Source organism: Pleurodeles waltl, chromosome 12, assembly GCF_031143425.1.
Source record: "Pleurodeles waltl isolate 20211129_DDA chromosome 12, aPleWal1.hap1.20221129, whole genome shotgun sequence".
In the NCBI taxonomy this organism is placed as follows: Eukaryota; Metazoa; Chordata; class Amphibia; order Caudata; family Salamandridae; genus Pleurodeles; species Pleurodeles waltl.
The window spans coordinates 613,856,121-613,870,238 of NC_090451.1; the positions used below are offsets into that span (position 1 = coordinate 613,856,121).

A 14,118-nucleotide genomic window follows, 5' to 3' on the forward strand; every position below is an offset into this window, starting at 1 on the left:
AGCCCAAAATATAGACCTTCTATAGTCATGCATAATGTTTGTGACTATAGGCATCATTGTTTTTGTATGTAGTGCAACGCATTACTATACAAAATGTGTGTGTGTGTGTGTATAGATATATATATATATATATATAATATAATATAATACACTCACACACTTTATTTCCCTATGGGTGTACAGGCCGATTGCTTTGGCTTTGCAGGTACCAATTATAACAGTGAGCACCAATAAATACTAATCTCATCCCAAGCGCAGGTTAAGTAATTGGAAGTTTGGCTGCTCCCAACACACTTGCATCAGGCATTATTCGACCTAGGTCCACACTGGCAAACATTAGTTTTTATAACTTTGCCATTATGGGCTTTTAGTACATATTGTAACATCTCCACATGAACCTCTACACCTCACAGAAGACCCAAGTTACTCCATAGTAATATATTCTGAATATTTCAATGACAAAAATCTTTGCTTTGGTGGCATTAATAAAGAAGCATACAGCTGGGATGTAACACCATGTTCTGCAGCTAGGGTGGGCTGCACCCTTCAGAAGGCCTACATTTCAGCCTCACCCCTTTGGATATTTGAGCTATACCAATATTAGTTCCCCACATTCTTAGGGGTGGCCCTGCGTAATTTTGTCTTACGCCAAGACAGCCTATGATATAAGCAGAACAACACATTGCACAGCGTCCATTTCCTAATGTCGCTGAAACAGCAGAAAATATAAAAGCATTGAAAAAAAGTCAAGTAGAAAGGTTGTTTTTCTGCCTTAAATCACCATGACATCGAACAATACCCAGGTCTTTTGCACACTACTAGGAGCGAACCCCGGCAAAGTCTTTCACATAGGGCTGCTACCCAGAAGCGCTGTCCAGCCCTCTACCAGAGATCCCCCAAAGAAGTATGGTAGGTCAAAGAATAAAACTCAACTGAAATTCCTTGCGTCTGCTGCTAATGAACAATATCTCACACTCCAGATGTAAATGTATATATTTAGCTAAAATGGATGCATTAACCTCACCGGGAAAACAACCCCTTAAGCTACCCATGAGCAGGTTCATTGGGTCCACATCATTGGCAGATACATTGTTTCTTTCACAAGTTAAATATGGTACCCACCAACATTTTTTAAAAAACGAAAGCCAATAACAGCAAAGCTATCTTGATCCTGTGGAAATCAGTCTGCTTGAGGTTTATTTTCCTTTTTTTGTCAGTCTGACTCGCGTATCTGGAGTGAGGGTAAAGTAATGCGGAGCCATAGGATTTGAAAAATACTTGCTGGGTTGTTTGTTTCTTTGTCTTGTTTTAATTGCCTGTTTTGAAACAACATAAAGGCCCTTCTCGTAGGTGTTCCTTAGCATCCATTTTGGTCTTCTGGAAAGAGGATGTTCTTTGGTATGCTGCTGTTTATCCACTGTCTACAGTGGGTTCACTGACCATGTTTTTGGATTGTGAAGCTTGGAAAAAGGGGTAGGTGTATTCATGCGTTGCTCACAGAAGACGAGCACGCGCCTAAGAGAAACAAACTGTCCCCAAAGTCACCCACTTACGTAAAATATCTAGTGGTACTCAGGAGCTCACAGGCAGGCTGCTTGATTCCTCAATATAGACAACAGATTGCACCCCTCTCTTCCCACAGGGTGGTTTCACCTAATTGTGGGTGTATGTGTGCATAGCATTTATGTTGCTAGCAGTCACCCAAAAAACAGTGTCCCAAATACACTGACACAGTGAAATTCCAGTGTTTCTAAATATATATATATATGTATATTTACATACCCTGTTGTCAATAATACAACGTCTTTCTTGGAGATCTCTGGTTACAGGTAAGTAACTTGTTCTTCTCTTTCAAGACTGGCTGGTCATTATTTTTGTGGGAGCTGAGCATTAAAGTATGAATAAACTCTATAGCAAAGTTAGTTTTGACTCAAAATCCACATTCAGTTTGTGTAGGCCCTTACTTAGGGGTACACTGATATCGCCAAAATGCCAAACGGATTAATCAGTTGGTAATTCAGATTTAAGAATGTGCATCTTTTCACATAGTGATACATAGAACTGTATTTAGCCCTTTCGATAGGTCAGCTATAATTATGAAGAACCAGTCGATTTTTTTCAGTGGCCATTGACTTCTGTATAATTATCAAAGCCTTATTCCAGTCTGCAGTTTGTGACTGTGACATTAAAATGCAAGCTTGTACAATTTCACAACTGTAATGCAAGCAGAGAAGATGTGGCCTAGTGGCTGTTGCTGTCGAATTTGAATATGAGCACCCAGGTTTGAATGCCCGTTTTAGTGGGCCAAATCACTTATTTCCCTGTGTCTTAAAGGGAAAAATGTATATCATATTCTATAGTAAATTACCTCGGCCGGGTTCGTGCCATTCAAGCTGTGTAAAGAAAAATAAATAATAGAATATATAAAAACGAGTATGCCTTCACAATTGTAATGCAGGTCAGTTGCCATTAATAGTTTTCTTTCTTCACATGAGATTTTGCTTACCAATTTGAATCCAGTTCTGAATCTCGGCTATCCTCATTCTTTCAGTTCATCACAATCCATTCCTTGCTCACAATGTGTATTTTTATTACCGCTGGTATATTTTCACTTTCTCCATTTCACGATTTATTTCCATAGCTGCATAGACACATAAATGGTCCCCTGCTGTTCAAGTAATATAGCACTCGATATTGTTATTGATTTTAAATTTGTTATAGGTTTACCTGTTGTACATTTTAAGATGCTGACTCTAGACAATTTCATAGTAACTTAATGCACATTTCGTCCCATCAGGATCTATCTCTAGCTCCTGAATGAGGAGTGGCTCTCTAGTCAGGCATTCTGCGGAAAATGCCATCTTGGCTTGTCAGCAGCTTCAGGTACAGGCCTATTTTCTGAACGCCTCCATCACAACGTGACAGTGCATTGTGTTGCTCTAGCATTCCATTTTTGCAGCTTTGCTCAAGGTTCTGCAATGCATAGTTCCACGAGTAGCGCATGTCGTGCTCAAGTGAAATCACAAATAATTGTTGTGGAGCCAGAGCCTACATTGTCTGTGTTTGCTCCCTCTTGAGGAGAATGAGAAGTTCAAGTTGTTCTGGTGGATCATCGGAACCATTCAGTCACCTAACCCTTACTGGCTGCAAGATGGTATCTCCACTCACCGGCCGATCGGACAGCTCCGTGACTATGGAATAAGAACACACGGTGTGTGAACAGACACAAGTGGGGACTGAACTGTCCCCGCTGAAGGACCATGTCAATGGAACACTGCCATCAGTTCTCAGGATGTCGAACACATTTGTATCATGACCTTGTATGCTGATCCCACTTCCATGTCTCCAATTTGAGCCCAAATTAGTACAACTGTGTTGCATGCATATGTTCCCAGACTCCTGCACCCTTGCAATTCGTTTGTTGTCAATGCTGCTATATTTATTTTTATTGTGATAGTTGTCACATTCAGTGCTCTAATGCTGGATCCCCGAACCTTATGTATGCACAACGCAAATAAAGAAATCCATTTGAAACTAAATGAGTGTGTGCAAAGTATTGGACTTGTTGGTTTTCACTGTGCACAGGTTTGCATTGTAAAGTGGGTGTCATTGGTCCTGTATTTTGGTAAATGTTATTCTTAACCTGGCTATTATCTTTCTGCCTTTTCCACTGTGTATCCCTTAAGCCACAACACCACTAATGCACATTGACAGCATCAGGAAATCTGGGATGTTTACAAGAGGGTTCTCCAGTCACTTGGCATGTCAAGTCTATTAGGTTCTTCTCTCCTGATCTGCTTGTGTATAGTACATACGAGTCTGCAGTGGTTCATACACGTGTTTTTACAGTGGATTTGTACTAGCGTTTCTTGCTCTAGAACTGTAATCCACAGTGTTTGGGATTCTGTGTTCCCAAATACCCCTTTAGTTATCATTTTTAAGTTGTCATGTTCTCAGCTGAGCCTTACCGTCCCTTTCCACATTTCGTCTTTTACAGCGGTTTTCAAAATACTTCTGACTTCTATTTGTTTCAAGGAAAAAAACACTGTTTAACCCCAAGATATACACTTTTATTCAATCTGCGTTTATCCCAAGACTGTTTCCCAATGCATCTCTTTTGCACTCTGACTCTGAGCTAGAACCCTTAAAACTCCTTAAAGGCCTGCACAGCTTGTAGACCGATTAGCAGGAATGATTGTGTTGTCCAGGTTGTATCGCTAGGTGGATAGGAGGTATACAGTGACAACTAGGGTCTGATTGCTATATTTCTGTGGTGCCAGCTCCCAGGCTTTCCTGAATATTTTGAGGGCACTAGCAGTCATAAAGCAATGATTGGCTTCATCGTGGATCATGACTTGGTCCTAATTTAAGAGTCTTGGTGAACATTAAACACAAAGCGAAGTTAGTCGTTAGTAAGTAGTAGAAGTTTCATCCCAGAGGTACTTGGCTATTCACCAGTTTTGGCTCAGGATAAATACTGTAACTATAGCACTATCCTGACTTCACTCTGATGATTGTTTGGAGTTAGTGTATCGAATGACCGTATTGAGTTACAGTCCATACAATAAGAATGATGATTGATGCTAGCCGAGGTGTATATTAATATTGCTGGTAATGCCAATGAAGGCATATTCCAGGCACTTGTAATTTTTGAGCTGGGAGATAATGCTGTCCTTTTAGGCATGCTACGATAGTGAGCTTCGATGTTCAGTTCCTTCCCACGATTTAACGGCCTTTGATTGTGGAGATTGCATTAAATGAAGCAGATAATCTGGAATTATCGCAATAGATTTTAATCAGGGGTGTGCACAATTTGCATAATTTGCTTTTGCATAATTATGCAAAAATTTGGGGCAATTACACAAACATTATGTCTGGTTAGGTGAGGTGTTAAAACACCATTTAGCACTATGCTTTAGCCTAAAATGCATTATCTTGACAATTTAAAAAACATATAAAAAAACTCTACAGTCACTCGGTTCGGGTTGCTTGCGTTTTTCCTCTGACCGTAAACTATATTTTCACTGTGAATGGCTGCCTATTGACGTGACTGGTATAATGGTGTAATTTCAGGAATTTTGTATTACAAGCCTAACCCAAAATTCTGAAAAATATGCAAATCTTGCCAGCATGATTTAAATTTCGACTAGCCCTAATTTTAATGCTGTGGATTGTTTTTGTATTTTCTGGGATGGGAAGGAGATCATTTGTGTGTTCCAGCAGTTTAATCAAAAGAAATACAAAGGATGGAAAGCAGAACAGAAGCTGAAAAAGGGACAAATCATCTTGGCGCCTCCTGGGCTGGAATGCTGATAGAAAGGTGGCCCATACTGTCACTGGCTCTGATCTTCTTTTCTGTTTCCTTTTTGCAGTCCTTCAAGGACGATGTGGATCTAAAGCAGGATCTTCGTTGTGACACAATCGATACCCGGGAGGAGTATGAGCCGAAGGTGAGACATTCAATTTACATATTTATTTTTCTCCAGGATCTGTGGTCCACCCAAGAGGTGCTGCTGTGGTTTAATTGTGTCCCGCAGTATCTTATGTACTGATTCATACTGTTATGAGCTCTCCAAGTAAAAGGTTTTACTGTTTCCAAGTTTAATTGTTCTCAGTTTACCAACCTTTGCAAACAGAGGGCTGATGTTTGTCTTGCTGATCCCTGGAGATGTCTGTGGCAAACAGTTAATTGGAACCATCTTGCCTTTTGAGTGATAGCACCAAAACCGCACATAGAACTAGAGGCTTTTTAGGCTCTGTGTACTTGTCTGTGGAGCAACAAGTGAGCACATTGATGGTGGAAAGAGTTGATGGACACTTTATCTTCCCTCCCAGAAGGTACTTAAGCAAGAACAGAATATAACATGATGACCTAACCTTTATGTAGACCGAAGCACCCATATGCAGGACAACTTCCCTTAGCCAAGGAATATTTAGCTAATAAACGAAAATCATACTTGACGGTGCCTTGGCTGTGCTTATGTCTCACTTATCTGCCAACCCAAGATTATCAAAAGATTGTCTTGAAGCTTTGTAGGTAGCGGAATAATTGACTTGACGAAAAGGCAAAAGTATGGAGGCAATGTTTTCGTGGAGTTCAACAACTGGTGAAGCCTGCCCCTGTTTAGTTTTCAGTTCATGTGCCGTTGGAAGTGGGTAAGGGCAATTGGAAATTGAATAAATCTACCTGTTGTGCATTTCAATTTTCGAATTGAAAATCTTGTCAAATGTCATAAAATCATGAAAACCTTGGCTGTGATGACACAGTTTGGATTTCGTTGCTGCTGAGCACATGTCAAGCCTCTGTGCCTTCATGTCCCCCTATTCCCACGATTTACTTTGCAAATTCTTACCTCACTGTTCTACCTTTTAAGTCTGTTGTAGCTTGAGAATTGCTAAAATAGTATTCCACAGTGAGGGAATTGAGGAAAAAGGTGATGGCTGTTGTTGGAGGGGACAGCGGATTGTAATCATAGTTTTTCACTTTACACCGAAGGAAAGTAATGAAACAGTGTGCTAGATAGGTAAGTAAAAGATTTGTAGCAGTGTGTGTCCTGCATTAGAAGGCAATGTAAAAGTTTTTGTGTGTGAATATATTCAGTCTATAATCAATGCTAAATGATGTAATATTAGCTTACCTGCATCCAAAATCTGTCTCTTCAACGTTTTTGCATTTCACAGGCAACGTAGCATGCTATTTCGCTCTAACTGTATCTTGCTAGTAGCTAATTTCAAGCTTCATTGCATCTCACTGGCTGTCAAAATAATGCTGCTTTAAATATTACATAAATATATGATGTTCTGTGAGTATTGCATAGTCTTAACTAACAGCCTCTCCCATGCTTTCAGGACCCCACCAATGGATATTACAATGTGCGAGCCCATGATGACCGGCCCAATTCCCGCACTGTTCTTTACAATGACTACCGTACAACAGGACCAACGAGGTATGAAACGCGGCCTTCTTCTCGCCTCTCGCATTCCAGTGGCTATGCCCAGCTTAACACCTACAGCAGAGGCCCCACTACAGAATACAGTGCAGAGCCTGCTCCAGCTGTGGCACCAGCAGCAGATACTACCAGCCAACTTTCTTACGAAAACTATGAGAAGTTTGGACCACATGCATTTCCACCAAATGCAGGCTACCCAACTTATCGTTTGGGATACACACAACCAACTACACCCAATATGGACCGTGGAGCATACGACACTTATGACCCTGTGGGAAAGTATGCCAGTGCCACTAGGTTTTCCTACACCTCCCAGCATTCAGACTACGGGCAGCGCTTCCAGCAGAGGATGCAAACACATGTCTGAGGAGAAGAGAGACTCAGTCCCTCCACGACTAGGCTTGATTTGGTACAGCAAGAAAGGGGAACTGCTTCCAGGACTACAAAATGTGAAGAGAGGGGTATGAAGGGACACCAGGAGTGTGATAAACGTTCCTCTCAACTGTCTCCTGATACTCAGGGACCAGCTGTCTTCACAGTAGAAGTTTCCATGAATCATTGATTCATTCGCCCTGTTGACAAAAGCCAAGTTGTGCGATCAAGACTGAAGGTTCAACCTGAGGTTTGCTATTTTTGAGCTTTCCTTGAAACACCGTTGCTTTTACCACTAGATATGCATCCCATGCTGGACCTGGAACGGCTTTGGATAGACACAGATACCACCCAGGACCGAGTTGGATTCCCAGAGATCATTATGCAAATTCATCTATCCATAAACGTTTTTTGTCCCATCGTATCTGAGTTTTAGCAGGCACCGTAGAGTCAATGGGAGGCCACTACCTTCAAAAAACAAACTAAAACCAATAAATAGACGGAGGCTGGCCAGAGCACATTAGTGTTCCCAGCAGTCCTTATCGTGTGTGATGGTAAACTCACTCCATGTTCTAAGTCAAGCAGGAGTACCACCAACTATTGTGTAATCTAAAACATGACTGTCCTCGGGGGCCATGTAGGTAGGGAAAAGCAAAAGTATCTATCAGAAATCACGGATGCTTGAGTAATTTTACAGGTGAAGAGATTGGGTACAACCCATGCCTCTTTCTCTTTGTAATGTGCTAATTGTGCACTCTTTGTTGCAGGCCGCATGCCCAGTTGTCAATGTATTGACAGGTTTATGAGAACCTAAAATGAGAAGTGAAAGAGTTGATCACAGTTTTTACACACAACCTCTCAGGGGAATGAAATGCCTTAGTAATGCCGAGAAGTGAGCCAGTGGGCAATCAAGGCATGGGTGTGAGTGGTATTCATGAGCATCTCTTAGGCTGAAAGACTGTTTGGTGGGCAGGCTTTCTCCCAGCTTGCCTGTGCTCATTTGCACCTCCCTTTCTAAATGCTGTCAACAGGATTGCTGGGTATGCAGGTTTTAATGGGAAACATGAGCAACATTGATACCCAATTGGTGCAATGATTCTTGGCTCTCACACTCGGACTGTGTCGATGTTGAACCAAAGTTGAGAGGAAGCAAGCTTGAGAAGGAAACAAGGAAGTGGCGCACAAAGCAGCCACGTCTTGAATAGCATCTTAAAGTGAAGCCAACCGTCAAGGTTAATAAAAGAAAATTGCCCCACGGACCACTTTTTTCATAACATGCCAGACAGAAGCTCACTCTTGCTTGCTGACAATTTGTGAAGTAGTGTCTCTGGTTCTGTACAGAGCACTAGGTTTACAAAAAAAGTTTGTACTGTCTTATAATTTGCTTGATGGGATAGGGAAAGGGCCTGGGAAGGAAGTGAGCATTAAGTATTCAGCCTACAAGTGTCCTTCGTTGGATCATAGGTCAGAGAAGGAAATTTGAAAGTGGACATCTTAAAAATGCAAAGTATCTTCTACAATAATAGAACCCATTACTGCCCATTTCTTTTATCGCTATGGGGCATTGGATCTTTGTTTGGGATTTCAGTGAACCTTGCAAAGAAGTGTTGGAATGAGTAGGAAAGGGTCAGGGAACCATGGAATTGGGACACTCAGTTGAGTAACTAATGTTCTATATGAGAATGATGGGAATATTCATGGTTCCTGGCCTGAGCACTTTTATTATGTCCATGTATAATTAATATTTGTTTTATGTAATGTTTTTCCTTGAAAGGACGAATCACAATCCTCTTTTACCTTCTACTCCCCTGTGCCTTGCTATTGAAGCTTTATTTGACCATTTATTTCTTTAATGATTATAACCTCCCCTTAAGGAGTTGCTCTGAATTTTGATTTAACAGATTTTATAACCCTGAAAATGGAAGTGTCATGCTAGCCATTTGAAGATAGGTTCTGTCAAAACAAGTAGGGAATTTGACATATGACAAGGTGGGGGTTACAAGAAGAAAGTATGTTGATTCGAAATAGGGCTGATATGTAGTCAGGCTAGCAGGTATCCAAGTGCATGAACTTGTGAACATCTGCCTATCTCTGTGTTGGCTTGTATTTGTGATTTTGTCTCTTTCATTTTCATTTTCACATTGCTTTATTATGGTGTACATTGTGCACATCTACTTGAATACAGTGCAGCTAGGTAGACCAGAGGCCAGTGATATTCACTGGTTCTGTTGTTAAGCCTGGTCCAGAACAGAAAGCAGTGAAGCACAATCTGTTTTGAAAAGTGACCCTTAATGCAGTATGTTTGAAGTCTGGCACTGTAGATCAGTACCTCTGAGAGGAATACGTATCTACCAGAAATATTTGTCCCCTTCTACGGCAAGGCAGTACAGGATAACCACATTATTGGTCTACAGGCAGTAAATCTGGCTCTTAGCCAGAGACGAGCCCAGGGCAACCAATACGGCTGCACTTATCCTGACAGATCATACATGCGCACCATAAAAAGGCTTCTGTAAAGATATACAATTGGTCTGATCATACTGTTGTATTCATGGTCGATGCTTGAAAAATTGATGTTGGCCTCTCAAAGTTGCATCTGTGCACCTATAACCATGCCATTGTTAAAACCCCGCATGATCAGAATTCTAGGGTTGATATATTTAGCAGCTTCTCTTAATGTATTTAAAAAATTCTTAAGAAATAGATTTGGGCCAAAACGATCCATGTTCTTTTACTGTTGTGTAGCTTGGGCCTTACAGAGAAAATACAGGACAATTCTTTTCATAGGTCAGTTTTGGAATATTTTGCACCAAATCCCTAGTCTTTGGCTTGTCATTCTTAGGATATGATAGAAAACTCAATAATATTTTACAATATCTGTTCATTGCATGTATTGGAGGCTCGTTACACTCACATTTTATCAGGGTCAACCATTCAAATGTCTTTCTTCCCGAGCCCTATCCAAAATGTAGGTTTTAGTGTGCTGTAAAGCTTAGGATGTATGCTGTCCTCCTTGGTGAGGACAGAATCTGCTCTTGAACTTGGAGACTGTAGATTGGCAATTCGGATTCCCTTCGGTCAATTGCTTATTTGCATCTTCCACACAAGTTCTCATGTGTCCCACTTTATAAGTGGCATCTGATGTACCGTGTGACCCACATTTTAAGTGGCAAAAGACAATCCGGCTATGTACAGATGTATTTATCTGCACTCATAGCGTAAATGAGGCACGCCATTCCCTGTTTGTACGACAGACGGTGAATATTTGAAAAGAGACAAAAATTGAATTGCCCTAAACCCATTTTAGTTATTTGAAAAATCTTTATACAATCTGTTCAGTTGGTGTTCATTGCTTCAAAACTGTCTAACAAACAATACAACACTAGGTCACGCTCTTCTAAAATCTAAAGTATAAAAATTTGCTCCGTTGCAAAAGATTTAATCAAACCGAATCTAAAAAGAAAATTAGCTTCCTGTACCATGGTTACACTTTAACTATTAATACATTGTTTAAAAAAACCTGAAGAGAGCTGCTAGTGACCACATCTAACAAAAAAACTGAAGAGAGCTGCTAGTAACCACATCTAATAAAAAACTGAAGAGGGCTGCTAGTCACCACATCTAGCAATTTGACATGGCAAGCAGTCATCCTTAGATTCTCCCCACTAAGGACATATTTGTGGCTTTAAAGCATGAACGTCCGCCATTTTCAATGATCATCTAAACCATTTACATCACTCTGGAAACAAATCATACACACACAAACATATATTTGTTTATTTTTTACGTTTGCCAAAAAAGTTCAACTGTAGAAATTTGTAAAATCCGTAACTGTCATCTTGCAGAAAAGGAATAAGTAAAGGCGTGGCAAGACCGTAATATCTATTGATATTACAGCTCTATTTTCTCATCTTTGACATGGAAACACATAGATAATCATTCTAAAAAAAATTGTAATGCCACTTGCTCAACCGTGTCTTCTTGTCCTATGACAGTGATGAAGGACATCTGAGATGTAACTATAGCATATATTTTGAAGATAACTCTGTTGGCCTGTGGTTTAGGTATGATGATTTACTGAAGAAATCTGGTCATGTTTCCTTTTGCTGCCTTAAGGATTTTAGCATATGTCGATATTGGCAGTGCCCTATCTTGACATCAGTGAGGTGCATTTACCACTATTGTCTTTCAGATTCTGCCAACATGTTAGTGTGAGGGTTCAGCAACCAACATTGAAGCTCTCATCATACCTTTCAAGTACAATGAAAAGCTTGTGAAATCTCCTGTATGGTTGATAACTCTCCATTTAGGTGTGCCAATCAGAGACTATCTTTTTTTTTTTGTGTGATTTTTTTTTTGTACAATCGGCTGTGCTGGGATGCACACTAGACACCGCTAGGCAAGTATCTGCGTGTTATAGATTCATGGATGTGAATGTATCTGCTCTATTAAAGTTCCTCTATGGCCGGGATTTTGACATTTACTGACGTCAGCCACCTCTGGATTGAGAAAGGTCATTGGCTGTGTTTCGTCCAGTTGAGTAAGGTCAAGGCTTTGGGCTTCAAAAAAGTCACGCTTACCCTGTTATTTTGTGTGGAAGTGCAGTCATGTTCTCCTGAGAACCTTCTGCATTTCTTTACTTCTTCTCCTCTCTATCTCCCTGATAGATTATATGTAGTCACCAACTAAACCATGTAACTACTCAGCCTATTTTGAAAGAATTTGTTAGGATTCATTTACAAATGGAAAAATTGGCCCACATTACCTCAGCCTAAGTGGTTTAATGTTGGCTGATAATGGAAAATAATACACAGTCTGAATAGTACATAACACTGACAGTCACTGGCCAAGAGTAGTTAGGGTCCAGTTGATGAAGATCTTTCTTAAAGTCTGACTTTCTTCCAATCTAGGTGCAGACTACTCCTGAATTTCCAGTAGTAAGTCACAAACACTCAAGAGAATAAACAACTTTGACGTTTGCATTTTTGATCTTCAGATGTAGGCCCTAAGAAGCCTTTTATATACTTTTTTTTTATAACTGCAATTTTTCCTGAAATACAGGAAAGTTGTTAATGGAAGTAAAGTATTTGTAGTGAGGGCTTGACTATTTAATTTGTCACCAACTAAACTCTGGAATCCCATTTGTAGGTTGTCAACCTGATTCCTTACATAGCTGTGATGTCTGATCAATTAGTTTCATTTCAAATCTGGGGCATTCTTCGCCTCTTAAGCACTGAATGGTCATTTGTGGTTTGCAGCATTATATAAAATTAAAGAAAGCTACAAATCTTAACAACAACAAATAACTTACAATTTCCGTTGGTTTGGGCACCAATTTAAGGTTTGTCTATCCCCAAACAAATCTTACATTTTTGGAATTAATGTGGACACCTTTTTAACCCTTCACAAGTGGAATAAACATTCTGTGCTGGATGCACCCCTGAGGTTCTAGTATCAGTTTCTTTCTTTGAAGCATCAAGGTTCAATTTATGAACAAATGCACCACATCGTTATTTAAAAGAAATCAGTAACTCAGTTGGAGATTTTTCCTCAATGCATCATCTCTTACGTACTGAAGGAAGCCAAATGTACTTTTGATGAAAAATTTAAGTCAATATTCAGATTGAACCAGTTTCCTAGTAATATTATTGGGATATGTATTTTCTGAATATCCTGGTTTTTGGAAATACAATTGTTTCTTTTTATTTACATTGTTAATCTTACAAAAGCTGGCAGGTCCCTAAATTATAAGGCAAATAGTCCTTAGACCAAAGAAATTAAGTATGTAAGGATAGAGGACACATGCAAGTGTTTAGATGAGATCTTAGTTTGTATGTGGTCCACAGAGACACTGGCTATTTCATTAAAGCTCATGGTACCAAATGTGAAATTAGTTTGGACGTTTCAAAGCTCAGAAATGGACATTGATTAACATAGATGCCGCCTAACATGGTCCTGTGGTTTCAAGGTATTCATCTTGCTAAAATCTAAAATATTAAAAAGTCCATATTAAAAGTGTGCTTCACACACTGGCTCCACTCTTGAACGTTGTCTTATCACTTCAAAATGCACTTTTCAGATTCACCTCTACTGAATTTTGTTTTTCTGAAATGTTATTTTGGTATCATATTGGAAACTTGTTGTCTAAATTAGAAAATATGCTTATGGTATTATCACCCTTTCTACCAGTTAAGTCACATGATTTTATTACTTGAAAATATACATTTGTAAAGCTTGACAGGTTTTGAAATTATGTGAATTATAGTAAATGTTGCTAAGTATAAAGCAAAATGGATAGCATTCAGACACTGCAATTTCCTGAAAACTGCAAGGACAGAAAAGTGATACTGGTCACTTTTAAGACGGGAGCCTGAGTATTTGGTGTGTGAACCTTTTCTTTAAATGCTCTATTATAAGGGAATTTAAATAATATTGTAAATTGCTAATGATCCACTCACAGCTTCAGATGGTGTTTTTTTTTTTTTAAATGTGGAAATTTGTCATATGGAATATTGTCACCATTTGATAGTGCTCTTGAGGGAATCAATATGAGTGTCTAAAAAGGTTTGACATGAAAAATATTGGAAACTGAAGTTTTCAGTATCAGTGCAAGCTTCCTCTCAGTCCTTAGAATGTGTATTGCACATATTAAAGGGTATGGAGAAGTTGCTGCAGGACCATTCACCAGCACATCAGTTCTTGGCAGCCTCCTAATGTGACACCGCAGGGTCTCCTGAAGTGTCAGTTGCATATATATCACCCATTGAGCTGTCAGCAGAATCTCCCTTTCCCTGAG

General features: G+C 39.7%; 1 protein-coding gene across 1 annotated transcript in view; it reads left to right on the forward strand.

The window, feature by feature from the left end:
• The window catches only part of KIRREL1 (kirre like nephrin family adhesion molecule 1), a 415,875-nt gene extending 407,294 nt beyond the window's left edge, over positions 1 to 8,581 (forward strand). Inside the window, exons 14-15 of the mRNA XM_069217892.1 lie at positions 5,373 to 5,450; positions 6,850 to 8,581. Of these exons, the coding sequence (XP_069073993.1) occupies positions 5,373 to 5,450; positions 6,850 to 7,317 (546 nt within the window). The 3' untranslated portion in view covers positions 7,318 to 8,581. The remainder of the gene's footprint in view (positions 1 to 5,372; positions 5,451 to 6,849) is intronic.
• The last annotated feature ends 5,537 nt before the right edge of the window (positions 8,582 to 14,118 follow it).